Consider the following 14,785-nt stretch of genomic DNA (forward strand, 5'->3'; position numbering starts at 1 on the left):
TTCTGCAGACAGCTAAGAAGTTTTTCTAATTTGCTTTGGAATGTTTTTCCCCACTCTTCCTTAAAGAATTCTTTTATTTCAGAAATATTATTAAGTCTTCTTGTATGTACATGTCTGAGATCACCCTATTATTCATATGTTGTTATGAATAATATTCTGGTGATTGCAAAGGCCATTCCAAAACATTTATCTTTTTTTTCCCTGTAATTGGTCACTGACACAACGAACATGAATTTGGGCAAACTGCAGGAGACAGTGGAGGACAGGGGGCCTAGTGTGCTATGGTCCATGGGGTCATAAAGAGTCGGACATGACTTAGCAACTGAACGACAGTACAATTCTCATATGATGCCATCCAAAAGATAGCATATAATTGCATTCCTTCTTCTTTTGTTGCTTGGGTGCAAGCATTGTAGAGCATGAAGGCCACAGAACTGGTCATGGGAACATATCAATATACCAATTTGGTTTTATTTTAAACTTTTGGGGAGGAATAAAATGCTCTGAACTAATAACCTTCTTCAGACGTATAGGCAGAAAAGCCCTACAGTTCCTTTCAAGCCAAAGGTAACATCGTAAGATCTAAAAGTAGAATAGTTCTCATGCACAAAATTGATTCTGAAATTGTTTATTGGCAGTGCTATGAATGTGTATAAAAGGGAAAGACATTTCAGAATGAAAAACCTAGAGAAATAAAACATAGCCAAAATCTTATTCCAGCCACGTAACAAAACCCAGAACACATTTTTTAATTGTTTTCAGATAGGAACACTCTAACATGCAGGTGTCAAACTGCCGGGCCACAAGCCGGATGCAGCATAGCAAAACCGCACCCACCCCATTGCCGGCAATAGCAAAAAAGTTGTGATACGTCGCAACACGTCACGTGACATTGCAAGTTTGACACCCCTGCTCTAACAAATACTTTTGGTATTAAAACAGCCTCTTTTTGATGTTGTTCTCTATGCCTGGAGTACTGTTGCTGCATAAAACATAATACTGAAAGCCTGTGTTTTACATGTTCATTATTGAGTTCCAAATAGGATGAAGTAGGTTGCACCTATAAGACACTTTTTCCTAATCATTATTATGACTTTCTCTTAAAATCCTGCAGTTATAATTTAGTGAATGTGTAGAATTCATATTTGTATACCCATTTTTGTCAACTGTCCTTCAGATTCCCTAAGATAGCAGGAAAAGTAGCTATCTCTAAACCATTGGAATAATTATTCCAGAGAATAACAGAACAGCAGCTGAGATGAACAGAAAAGAGCAGGTGCAAAGGCCAAGGAGCCTCAGAAGCCCACTTCTGAACTACTCCTGGGTAGCCCCAGAAGATGCACATCAGAGCTAATATCTTCTCTTTCTATACGAAGGGCAGATGTCACAAAGCAACCTCTTCTTGCAGGCCTTTGAAAAAAAAGGGCAGGTTAGGAGATGTGCAAATATTTACTCCAGTCTCCAAATAGTTGTTTATCCCTCAGGATGAATGGGTCACCTATGGGAAGAGGGCAAAAGGACCATCCACTTTCCCTTCATGCCCCTCCCCCACTTCCCTTTGAATGGCAACAAGGAAAAATTATAAGAAATAACTAGGTTACGCTTGAACGCACTTTTCCTTCAGGAGGTTGTATCTCCCCACTTTCCTTTGTATTGGATAGTGCAGCTGGGAACATTGGACCCAGTTGGATTGCACTGAGTCAGTGAGAAAGTAAAAGCTGCTTTCTCCAGTGTCTTTGTTTTGGAATGCACTGGGCTCTTTGTACCACTTACATTATTGGATACTTGGAGAGAGGAAGCAAATGAGCTATCTCTTAGTTCTACCCAATTGCACTTTTACACTGTGAATCGTAGTAATGTGGGTGAGGCCAGGGTGCCACATGGCTCCAAGATGGCTTCAGTTGTACAACAGACTAAGCCACTAGTAGTTACATAACCTTGCTTTATTAAATATCCCAGTTGTGTGGGTTAGCACCAGACAATGAACTAGAAATTAGCCGACCAAACTGAGCTTGCTAGAGCTTTCAGTCGGTTCCTAGTTGAGTAGCAGCAGTTTACTGCTACCATTGGAGGAGCCGAAAGAGACTTTCTGGACTGTAGGCAAGGTTGGCTCATGTGTCTTTCCACATCTACAATTCTGGTGAGATGCGTATGCATGGCAGAAAGAAAAAGGAGTGCGCGATGGTCCTGCCCACTGAAGCTTTGGCCCCAATGCATTTTCCATCATCTTTTCCTTGAGCCAGAAGGAACCCCACCATGCCTGACAGTGAGAACAATTAATCAGTGGAACAGCTTGCCTTCAGAAGTTGCGGGGGGGGGGGCTCAATCACTGAAGGTTTTTTTTAAGAAGAGACTGGACAGCCACCTGTCTGAAAAGGTATGGGGTCTTCTGCTTTTGCAGGAGGTTGGACTGGAAGACCTCCAAGTCCCTTTCAACTCTATTATTCTGTTATACTCCTTAAGTTAATAGCATGTATGACCCACTACTTCTGTGCTGCCTCTGACAGGGGCGATATTTTGTTGGCTGTGAGGACCTGGGCTGATGAGATCAATGGAGGCAGAGTGACCAAGATGCATAAAGCCAAACGCTGGAGAGAACAGCTCATGATCTGTCAGCCATGTACCCTAAAAAGAGCTAAGAATGGGCGCTAAGACGACGGAACGCCTTGGTCTCGCCCATTAAGCGAGGCCTGCGGAACGAGCGAGAGCCACTGAGGCCGGCCGAGCGGTCTTCGGAAAGGGCGGCAGCGGCGGCAGCGACAGCTCCTCCTCCTCCTCCTCCTGCAGAGCCTAACGGCGGCGTGACTCAATGCGCAGGCACCGGGGTGTAAATAATACGTGGCTTCTGAGGCTGGAGCAGCTCAGAAGAGAGATGGCAACCGAGCGAGAGATCTGCAGCTAACCCGGCTGCATTTGCTCGCCCGGTAGGAAAGACGGAGGAAGAAGAGGCGGATCAGGTAACCAGTCGCTTTGTACACTGCAGTCCGCTCACACCCGGGCTCCGATTGATGGTTTTTGCGTCGTGCCATTTCCTGATCCGTGCCTCTGAAGCAAGCCGGGCTACAGGAGAACCGGGAGAGGGAGAAATGATCTCTGCTATGCAAAGTGCGGACTCGAGTTTGCGCGGGCAACTCCATCCTGCAGTTTTAGAAAAAGTAGCGAGGGGAAAGAGACAAAATGCAAAAGAAAAAAGAGCAGTAATAATGAATGCATGGCCATTTTTTAAAAGAAAAAAGAAAGACAGTTGTTTGCAGTCCGGGTGGGATTTGGGGGGGGGGCGGTTCTAGGGCGCTATACTGTCTTTGTTTGAGTGGTATTTTATTTTTCAGACTGGCCTCCCAGTTTTTAAAAAAATATAATCAGGTCGGCCGGGGGTGGGGGAGAGAGAATGGACTAAATGGAAGTGAAGGGTTTAGAAGGCGAACCGTTCGTTTGGAGCGTCGAAGAGCCAGACTCTTCAAAGGTTTTATGGAAGCAAATATCAGAGAGAGGAACAGAAGTTTGACGTTGAAGAATAAATGAGAGCCTAGGTCACTGAAACCATTTGCAGAGCTCGTTGCTGGCCTTTAGCACCTTGGACAGCTCCCACTTGGGAGCGACAGGACAGAATGAAGGACATGGCGGGAGACAAATTCACACTCTAAAAAAAGACAGCAAAAGCTACCAGCTGTGGATTTCTTTCCCAACTGCTTTTTTTCTTCCTTTCAGGAAGGCAATACTTCATTTATTTAGACCTCCCATGTCTACATTCATTTATTACAAATTCATTTAGCCCTCCCATGTCTTCTAAAACTATCAGGTTACTCCACCCCTTGAGTTTAGTGGAGGAGACTTAGAAGGAGAATATATTTTTGAAGACTGCCCATCAAATATCTGATCATACAGATAATAACCATTACTTTTGTTATTATTTACAAAAATGAAACTCACATCACATTTTTAAAATGGCTCCTGCATAAAATGTATTGGCTGTCATGTTAGGTTTTGTTTGATGTTATATTCATGTATTACAGCCTCTTGTAAACATTATTTTTATTTTGGTAGAGTAATGTGATGCATTGTATAATAACTTATGTCATACTGTTGGATAACACAATTTCTCTAGCAGGCTTTGTGATTTGTTCACAGGCAATTCAGTATGTGATTCTAAGCTTAAAAATAACCGTTTGGTGAATATGTGCTTTATGTGTCATTGGCTAAAAATAAGAAAGTGTTTTCTTGATCAAACTTTTGGGGAAATGTAACAGAAATTTTCTTTTTTTTCCAGCTATAAAATAATAGTTTTAGAAGCATTTCCCTTGTGATGATGATTGCTCTGTAGAACATGAAAACATAACTAGATTTCTATGTCCTTCTCAGTGACAATAACAGTGTCCTTTGGAAGTCCTTGCCTCTTTTTCATGCTGTGTATCTCATCTCCATTGCTAAAAAAAACATTTTTTAAAATATAAAAAAATATTTTTTGCAGTTCCTCTGACTATATACATTGCTTCTTTATATGGAAGGGGGCAGAAATGCAGAATCCATGAGCCTAATGGACATAGAATACTATTTGATAAAGAAATTAAAAATGTCTAAAGTTGTGTTATTAAGGTCATAGTTTTAGTCAAAGAAGTCATATAGCTTAAAGAATTTGTTTCAGCTTTTTTTAACTTAAAAAATGGAAACATGGCATAAAAGATCAGTATATAACGGTGATAATCAAGCAAAATTAATTATTAATTGTTCAGTATCAATATACGGAAAATATTATCTGTAACTTTTTTTCTCAGAAGATATATTAATCATAATCTGAGCACACATGAGTGTATGCATATAGATTGGTTTTACTTGAAAAATAAAACTGGGTATTTTAAATCAACTTGAATATGAATTATCAGTTGGAAATAAAAATGATACTTTGGAAAATAGGTGCATGCATATAAGCTCTCATCCCAAACTTATTAAAATTATATATATATATATAATTTTGCTTGCTTGAGTAGAGAATGAGATCATTTGCACTGAGGTTTTACTTAGACATTTTTTTCAATGAACTATTCTTTCTTGTTAGTGGTATTTGCACTAAAACACAGTTTTTCGATTTTTTTTCTTAATATAAAAAGTATTATAGATCAGAAAGAGCAGTGTGCATAACATTAAAAGAAGCTCTATTTTCTTTATTTGTCCATACATTGATTGTGACAAGTTTTATTAATTTTTCTCTTAGTTTATGTTTAAATTAAGAATTATTTCTAATTATTCATAAAAATGTCACAAATTGGGTTAGAAGAATTCATTTTAGTCTTTCTTCTTTCTCCAGCTCTGTCCTGTATACTGCATATAGTTGATTTATTCACAAATTTGATTATGCCTACAAAGTACCTCTGTAGTAAAATTATACTGGAAAATCATTCAAGACAGCTTTTACCATGGTAACTGAAGATGCTATAGGATTACCTAATATGAAACTACATGTCCTAAAAATCTGATTGCATTTTTGTCATTTCTTGGTGATCTTATTGATACTATTGTTTAACCATAGTTATAAATGTTTATACAAATTAAATTTAAAAATTGTTTTCCTTTGGAAAACTGTTTTTTCCTTTGGACAGGAAAATGATTTGTCATATTTTACCATTCAGGTTTATCTGTGAAAACAGGCATCTGTTGATACTTTCTTCCTCTGTAGTTATGGCAGCTTATTTTTCCTCTGCTTTGCTGATCAATTTACTTTCTTCCTCCAGCTAAAATTACTACTGTAATTTGTTGCTGGCTGTTCCTATTAGATTTGCTCAAGCACAAGACAAATAGCTGCCTTTATAAGATGATATTATGAAATGGATTCACTGAATATGAATATTTACAGTTGATTTGAGAGCTTACTTAAGAAATTCCTTTAACAGCTCCTTTTTTTTTCTAATCCACAGTGTATCATTTTCAGAGAAAATCCATATACCATTCTTGAATGCAATCACTCTTTTGCTGTGTTGCCTTTCCATTTTCTGCGATTGGCCTGTTCACACATGGAACGGGACACTATGGCTATATCACCTGCAGATGAACTTTGCACAGCTCCAAGCATTCTCTTCTCAGTTGAGAGAATTGCTTGAACTGCCAAGTTGATAGCAGAGAGCATTAAGTCCTTGATGTCAAGAGAGAAATGGATCCTCGGAAGAATCTGTCTCTATGAATCCCAGTTTGGCAGTCTATAACTTAAAACATTCTTTCTAACAAATTTTTAGAAAGGTTGTACCTTGGATTCAACATCATGGATGTACAGTATATAGTCTGAGAGCTAGATGCCTGCCTGAACCCTTAATGTTCCAGAAATCTTTCTGGGTATTCTCCCTAAAGCTATTAAAGGGTGGTTGTTTTTTAATAATGACACTTCACTAGTGGATTATTATCCCAAGAGGGTTCATCATGTACCATATTATTTTTTTCACTCCAGACAAAGATGTTTTTCCCCCTATGCATTTTATAGCCTGTACCAGAGTTCTCCAAATTTGACCACTTTAAGGCTTGTGGGCTTCAACTCACAAAATTTCTCAGCTAGCCATTCTGGCTGGGAGTTCTAAGAATTGAAGTCCACAAAAAGTTGCCACGTTTGGAGATCCCTAGGCCAGGGGTAGGCAACCTTGGCTCTTTTATGACTCGGCTTCAACTCCCAGAATTCCTGAGCCAGCATGGCTGGCTCAGGAATTCTGGGAGTTGAAGTCCACGAGTCATAAAAGAGCCAATGTTGCCTACCCCTGCCCTAGGCCTATCGATTTACAATTTTATAATGTTGGAAGAGCTTCTTTTACTCAATTTCCCTCCAGTGATTATTGCAAGTGTTGCGTTCATTGTCTATCATTTTAATTTTTAGTCTTATGTAATTCCGGTTATTAGATGAATTAAAATTAAAATACCTGTATGATTCCCCAATAAAATTAGTCAATATTTTATTTATTTATTTATTTGGATTTTTTTTTAAATCCATCCTTTATTATTTTTACAGTATACATACCTAATATCCCTTCCTCCTCCTATTTTTCCCACAACAATAATCCTGTGAAGTAAATTGGACTGAGAGAGAGTGACTGGTCCAAAGTCCCCCAGCAATGAATTATGAAGCATACCAAGTTGAACTTTGCTTATGTACATGAAATATCAATTGGACCAATAGATCACATCATAAATGGAATACATTCAACAGCTGGGGATCCATACATATCATGTGACAGTCCTCAGTAGATGGATGCTATTGCTTAGCCAAAATCAAATGGGAAATGAGTCTCCACGTCATTTTTAATAAGCAAGTTTTGTCAGAGAATACCTCACTGAATCTGTCATTGTTACATGAGCCATGAATTGCTTCCTTCCCAAAGTTACATACTGAATGGACTGGATTACACCCTATTGTTAAGGATGGATTATATTGCCAGTAGTGCATATAAATAATGCTATATGAGTTTGACTGCCTTTAAGAAATGTCCACCAGGAAAATATGGGACATTATTCAGGGGCCATGATCATTGATTGTGATTCAGAATGAATTAGATTGATAATGTGTGCAGTATTATAGAGAGGTATGTTATTGTTCTCATTGATATTTCTTTCTCATTGGTGGAGGGAGAAAAGGAAATCGAAGATTAGCAAGAGGTAGGATGCTACATTAGAATGATTGTGCGATCTTTTGAATTAACTGCTTTCTCTCCAATTAGAAAGTCTAGAGTCTAAAGAAATCCCAACTGTCCTGTAGACAGCAAAGACGATGTTACCGACAAAGCCGTAGTAGTGTGTGAACTTTGTCAGATTGAATAGCCTGTTGCTAAAGTGTGCACAAATGGGTTAAATACACAGCAAGGGTTTCATCAGCCTATGGATTGATAGCATTTGTTTGGTTTATTAATTGCTTTATCACATTTGCCAGAGCAGATTGCAGTGAGCCCAGTTGCCAGTGGAAAGGTTTTGATATATCACTACTTCAAATTAGTGCAAAAATAATCATCCTATGCCCTACTTACATTGACAAGTATAATGCTATGATAGCTAAATCAACTTTCAATGAACTGCAAATATCATTTCCTAAAAGGTAGCCAGGTTATCTGTTGTGATAAAAGCAGGGTCATAGGTCAGTACTTTAAATTTAACATCACTGAGATATTATCTTCTGCAGTGGATAATTGTGCAAATAATAAAGCTTATGCCATATGGTAATTTTTAAGATTAGTCTTTGTTATTATTAGCCTTATTAACCTATTAAAAGTATTTATAGGTCGACAGTACAATTATTAACAGTATTTAGAGGCCAACTTATTACAGAATGGGTGTCTCACAACAAGAAATAGTTGAATTATTTAAAATACAACAATAACACAGACAGTAAAAGTTAAGCACCAATGTGGTTGCTAAAACCAGCTAAAAAGTAAAGCAGAGAAACTGGTGTGGGAAATTTTAAAGGAAAATGCAGTTGTCAGGCAATTAATTCTCTTGCTCCCAAAATCATCATTCAGTCCAACCTTTTGTGAAGAACCAAGTACTATAAAGACAGAGGGCTTATGCATATTCAAAGGACTTGTTGGCTGTAATTCAATTGGGTAGAACTAAAGTTGGACAAACAATTGTATCTCTCTGTCCAAGTTTCTGGTTTAAGTTCAATATATTTCAGAATTCTTTACCAATGCAGTAATTTCTTCACATGTGATACAGCTTTTCTCATGATTATTGCTACTCCAAAAAAGAAGCCCCAAACATATTATTCCCCCCACAACTACAAGAGTTTGTCTCTACAATACTATGACTAAAGGTTCATAATTCCAATGCAAGAGTGATTCAGGTTGGCATGTCCATCAAATATATTATACATGCTCTTTTCTTGCCCTGATGCAACAAGCCATCCTCACAAATAACTCCACATACAATATTAGGCCATAAATTGCCCATTGAAAGGACAGTTCATGATAAAAGAAAGTAATGGAACATCAAAGCAAATATTTACCAATACTGTTTTTAAAAGACTTGAATAACTTTAACAACCAATGTTACAGACTTTGAAATTCTCTGGAGGTTCTAAATTCAAGCTATTGAAAAAAATGTTTGCACATTAAAAAAGGAATCCATCTGTTACAGCCGAAAAACACAATTTTATACAGAATTGCTGTCCTATGCTCGTTAAAAAAATATAACTCATAAGAGGTTGAAAAAATACAGTGCACATTTACCCCAAACCTTGATATAATCTGTAGAATTTGAGGATGGTTGTCATAGTGATGAAAATATCAGGATCTTTGCTAGGTTTTGTCATTTGAAACTGATTGCCTTCTGATTTTCATATAATTTAAATATGAAGGTTGATGTTCTTCCCCTTCAGAATTTATCTGAGCAGCAAATTGTTTTGCAGCAAATTGTTGTAATTGCCTAATTGAAAAGGGATGTGACATCTGAACTCATTATAAGAATAAACTTAAAAACAAGAGTATGAGACATTTTAATCAAAATGTTTCAAGGAGTTCTATAAAATGAAATCACATCCAGTTTTAGGTAGCAAGTACAGTGATTCACTTCAGATTCTGTTGATCTTCACACTTTTTTTTAACACTCTTCCGATTAAACTCATTTTCATGGTTCAGTGCTTGACTATATTCACAGCTCCATTAGACCTGCAATAATCTTAACCATATGACTTTTGGGTTTTGCCTGAAATCATATTTTAGTTATTTATAAATATGAATGGATTTAAAATTTAAGAGTCTTAGATGCTATATTTATTAACAATAAAGAATCTTATGGATCAAGCATATGACATGAGGAAAGTTTGCGAGCATTTTTCCTGCAAGTTGGTTTGGTATGCTAGTAAAGAAAAACTATAAATGATATAGACATTTTTTTCAGTGACTATAGAAACATGAAAAGCTTTCTTATATTGAAGAAATATAAGTCAGTAATGGTCAATATTGTCTGATTTACTAAGTGGGTCTAAGATATAGTTTTGTTTTGCTTAATGTGTGAACAAAAGTGAACTATACTGCTCTCTAAACCACAGCTTATAGCATGTTATGTTAACCCTGCCAATTTAACAAACTATATTTTATGGTTTTGGAAATTATGGTTAGGACAATATACCAAGCAAACTATGTCTGCTATTGGCTTACCTAAATGGTTTAGCTAATATTGATCACCTGCTCTAATCCCAGAGGACTCTGGGTGGTGTAAAGAAATGTAATAAAATAAAAAAATACATAATCATAAAACCCTAATAATACATGATAAAATGATAAAATAAAAAATAAAGATGAATGTCTCTACTCAGAATCCTTAGGCACTAGAATCTTGCTAAAACAATACCACCATTTAATTGATTGGTTTGAGGCTTTGATTGAGGCTGTACATATTTTATAGGAGAAGGCCTGTCATCCAACCATAATCCACAAACCTCATAAAGTGTTGATGGGGGAGTGGACTTTTAATAGGTCCTCTCTAAATTATTGACCCGGTCATCTAGAAAATAAGAGGTCTGAAAGAATCCATAAGCATGTGTTGGTGTTATTTTAAGAACCAGCTATTCTAATCTAAATATCTAACACTAAATATATTTCATTAGAAAATTTCTCTGGTGAGGTTTTTCAACTTTTTAGAAATCATGCTAATAATTGTCACAACCCAATTCTAGCTCTGTGGGATCCCAGTGTCCATTCTGTCTCGTTGCAGGTGGGAAGGATGAGTGCATATGCTGACATTTATGCATCAAAGCAAGGACATCAGGGTTCCACTGAAGGTGGTTACCAGCGCTATGGAGTTCGCTCTTACCTGCATCAGTTTTATGAAGACTGCACAGGATCCATTTGGGAGTACGATGATGATTTTCAGATCCAGAGATCACCCAACAAATGGAGCTCTACATTTTGGAAGGTACAGCTCCTACCTAATAATTGTCTTGCAGCAGATCTGTGGAGTGTTGACTCCAAAGACCTCACAACCCATCGGCACTAATGACTGATGAGTTTTTAGCTTTTCTATTATAACTTCATAGTTAATCATTTCAATGGAAAGATGGGATGTTTATTTAATAAATCAGTAAATACAAAATGTATTTATTCTCAGCTGTCCATTTCTTTTTATTTTGAAAGCAGAAAATTGGAATGCTTTGATGCAGCATGTTAGGCCAAATGGTAGATACAAGCTATGTAAATCTTCATCAAACTATTTTCTAAACCAGGGGTCTCCAACCCTCAGTCCATGGACCAGTACCAGTCTGCAGCATGCCAGCAACCGGTCCTCACAAACAAGCAAAGCCCTATCCGCGGGATGCAGGCAGCATATAAAACCATGCACTCTCCAGTTCACGGAAAAACCTCTCTCCATGTAACCGGTCCCTGGTGCCCAAAAGGTTGGGGACCTCTGTTCTAAACTATTCCCCCTTCAAGATACAGGAATCTATAACTCTGGAACATAAAAAAAATCAGATATTCAAAATGAATATTGGACCAAAAAGCACGCCTTTTTGCTTCAGAATAAATTGTCCCAAATTCCATTATTGGGATAGTAATAAAAGGAAAATACAGCATTCAAATTAGAAAATCAAATTATTAAATCAAAAGCTTATATATATATATATATATATATATATATATATATATATATATATATATATATATATATTCGAGTTTTCTCCCGCGTAAAATTGGAAGTGTCTTGGCGACGTTTCGACGAAGTCCCATTCGTCATCTTCAGGCTGGTGTTTTCAGCTTCGTGCTTTGAGCATTGCTCAACGTCGCCAAGACACTTCCAATTTTACGCGGGAGAAAACCCGAACAACCAAAGACCTACATACAAATACCCGCGAAAACCTCAGAAATTTATTTATTGGTGTGTTTTTTTGCTTATTATATATGTCTATGGTCAGTAGGATGATAAAGACCCTACTGATTTTCATGGGACTTAGGCACTGATAAAATTATGGTGTTTATAGACAGCTATCGCTGATCTCAAAACTCTCCAGATGTGATAAGACAGCAATTGCCAGCAAAAGCCCAAACTTTTCCACAAGAGAACAGATTCATCAGTCAACAGGATGAAAGCCTTAAGCAACTTAAGTTTCATAGAAGTGACTATAAATATCAGTGACACATTAGGTATGTTTAACATCTAAGACTATAGCCACAAAGCAAAAGCTATCAGAATAGAAAATTGCCTTGTTGATTTCTGAAATCTCTCTGTTTTTCAGGTTGGACTCATCTCGGGGACAATGTTTATGCTGACAGGGATCATAGTTCTTATAGTAGGGTTTCTAGTAACCCCCAAAATTGAAGCCCTTGGAGTAGAAGATTTTGTGGTAGTGGATACCCATGCTGTCCAATTTAACAGAGCCCTTGATGTGTGCAAGTTGGCAGGAGCAATATTATTTTGCATTGGAGGGACCACGATGGCAGCCTGTTTACTTATGTCTGCATTTGCAAAAAGCTATTCCAAAGAAGAAAAATACCTGCAACAGAAATTTAAAGAGAGAATAGCAAATATGAAAGCCCAAACATACCCAGTCACAAAAGCCCCAGCGCCTGGAGAATCCAAGATACCCGTTACATTGTCCAAAGTTCAAAATATCCAGCCATTATCTGAGACCTGATTCCTCTTCTCTCTATCCTAATACACCTTTCTTGTGAATTTGAAAAGGTTGCCTTGATTAGCACTTCAACCTGGGTTTGTAGTGCGGCAGTTCTGCACTCAGCAGAAAAAGAAGCAGGCAGGGAGGAAAAAAACCTATTTTGATAGGAACTACAGGAATGATAAGGAAGTGAAGATTTAGCCATCACTGGTTTCAGTAAAGCATTATCGTGTATGTTGTGAAGGGTTTGTTTTTTTAAAAAGTGAACAGAATCATTTAGGTTCTGGTTCATTCTTCTCCACTTATCTCTTCCTTGTTACATATTTTATTCCTTTTAAATAATGAATATGTCTGTCTGTTTAGTGTGAACAATTTAAATCGTATCCTGTTCAAAAAGAACTGTCAGAGTCCCACAAAAACGCTGTGTGTGTGTGTATCAGACAGTAGAAAGCAGGCAATTTCTGTTTCTATTAGACATGTTTATTCTCCTGGAGAGCAAGCAGAAGCACACCTTGTGCAAACATTAAAAAAAAGCCATCATATGCATGTGATTCTATTTTTTTTAATACCCAAAGCTTTCTATCCATTCTAAATTTAGAAATTTAAACCCCTTTATCTTTGGCCTTCAAAGCTTCTTCCTATTGCAATTGTGATTTTTCAGCTTGCCATTCTTTTGAGAAGGGAACACAATTTGCTTGTGTTTTGTATTTCAGAGAGGCTTAATACTGTTTTAAAGACATAGAAAACCTCACTCCCCAAACCAGAAAACTACAGTCACTTCCTCTTGCAGCCAGCTCTTTGCTTCACCATGCAAATTCATTCCCAGTAGCAAGTGGCAGTGCCATTTTTAAGTCAAAATACATAATATTGAAGGCCAGTTATTTTATCATATTTATCAAAAGCTCATCTTTTTAAAGAGATTACAATTTTTTAATCATTGAAACAAAGGCTGCATCAAACCGATTTCTTCTGGGGTCATTCTCAATCCCTCAGCCAACATATATCTTTATTTTTTTTTAACTCTTCGTTTCTATTAACATTCACCAAGGCTATAATGAAAGGTACCCAATATTTAGCATGATCAGTTGCAGGTCTGGCCTTGAGCCCTTATGAAGAAGAAAAAACAAGGCCTGGTTATGCTAGACAGGGTGCACAGGTTTACTAGAACAAGGTAAGGGCAATAAAAATCTCATCCCAGGCATTTGGATGTGTACATAGAGCTCTTATACTGTACATAGGCATATGGAAATTCTTCCTTTTAATGTCATGGTCATCAAAGACATACTACAACAGCATCAAATAATCAGAAGAGCAAGAACCAGAACTTTGTATCTCCCTCGACATCCAAAGCAGTAAAAGAGGGAGTAAAGAAGAAGAATGTCCCATACATACATACATACATACATACATACATATATACATACATACATACATACCTGCATACACAGAGAGAGAAAGCCAGAGCAAGATTGGCCTACTTCATTTGTGAACCACCATCAACATCCCTATTCGTGATTTGTTATTAATTTCAGCAGGACTGTTGTAGGAAAAATGCCAGAAAGTATCACATTTAGTTTGATGTCTGAGATATTCTTCCATCTTCCCTTGAATCTGTTTGATCTTGAGTTGAAGTACCAGATATTACATTTCTGATTAAGAAAGCAAGCTTTTCCTGAAGCAGAGAGCAGCTGTGAAAATGCTTACTCACTGTTTTACCTTGTTATTAAAAATATAAATCATACCTGTCTCAAGAGACAGTTACTGTCAACCCTTTAATCAATGGAACTAAAAAAATAACCTATGTAAAAATGTGAACTTTGTATTATTTGACAACATGTGTTCCCCTACAATTCCGTATATTTTTTCCAATGGACTAATAAAATTATTGAGAACTAGCTTCCTTGATGTGGGATTTCTTTCTTTATTTATTTAGTTAGTTAATTAGTTATAGCTATTAAATGTTCACAGTGTCATCTAGGAGTTACTGATTGGGTTCACACCTTGTATGTTTAGCCTTAGTTTATTAAGCAAATTACCGTTGTTTGGGTTCACAAAACACATTAAGCTATACATTAAATAAACAATGCTATGATTTAGAGTAATTTGTCAACTTTATTTTATGGAAGTTGGGGAAAGGAAACACACAGTTTTACAGCGATATCTCAGAAGCAGCTTTGGAAAAAAGGCAACTGGACTTCAATTCTACAATAAAATTGA

The 14,785-nt window shown here is 37.0% G+C and overlaps 1 protein-coding gene across 1 annotated transcript; it reads left to right on the forward strand.

The window, feature by feature from the left end:
- Window positions 1-2,796: 2,796 nt before the first annotated feature.
- NRSN1 (neurensin 1) lies at window positions 2,797-14,463 on the forward strand. The gene is made up of 3 exons (XM_039325499.1): window positions 2,797-2,957; window positions 10,675-10,875; window positions 12,191-14,463. Exons 2-3 carry the CDS (start codon window positions 10,684-10,686, stop codon window positions 12,587-12,589), a joined length of 591 nt encoding a protein of 196 aa, XP_039181433.1. The 5' UTR covers window positions 2,797-2,957; window positions 10,675-10,683; the 3' UTR covers window positions 12,590-14,463.
- The last annotated feature ends 322 nt before the right edge of the window (window positions 14,464-14,785 follow it).

The sequence above is a fragment of the Crotalus tigris genome, unplaced genomic scaffold, assembly GCF_016545835.1.
Source record: "Crotalus tigris isolate CLP2741 ecotype Arizona unplaced genomic scaffold, ASM1654583v1 scf7180000024337.5909745, whole genome shotgun sequence".
NCBI classification, from domain to species: Eukaryota; Metazoa; Chordata; class Lepidosauria; order Squamata; family Viperidae; genus Crotalus; species Crotalus tigris.

Bases quoted from the DNA above. Each gene is read 5' to 3' on its own strand.
- NRSN1 (XM_039325499.1), top strand. From the start codon at position 10,684: ATGAGTGCATATGCTGACATTTATGCATCAAAGCAAGGACATCAGGGT. The intron at 10,876-12,190 runs GTACAGCTCCTA...TCTGTTTTTCAG, and splicing joins GGAGCTCTACATTTTGGAAG to GTTGGACTCATCTCGGGGAC.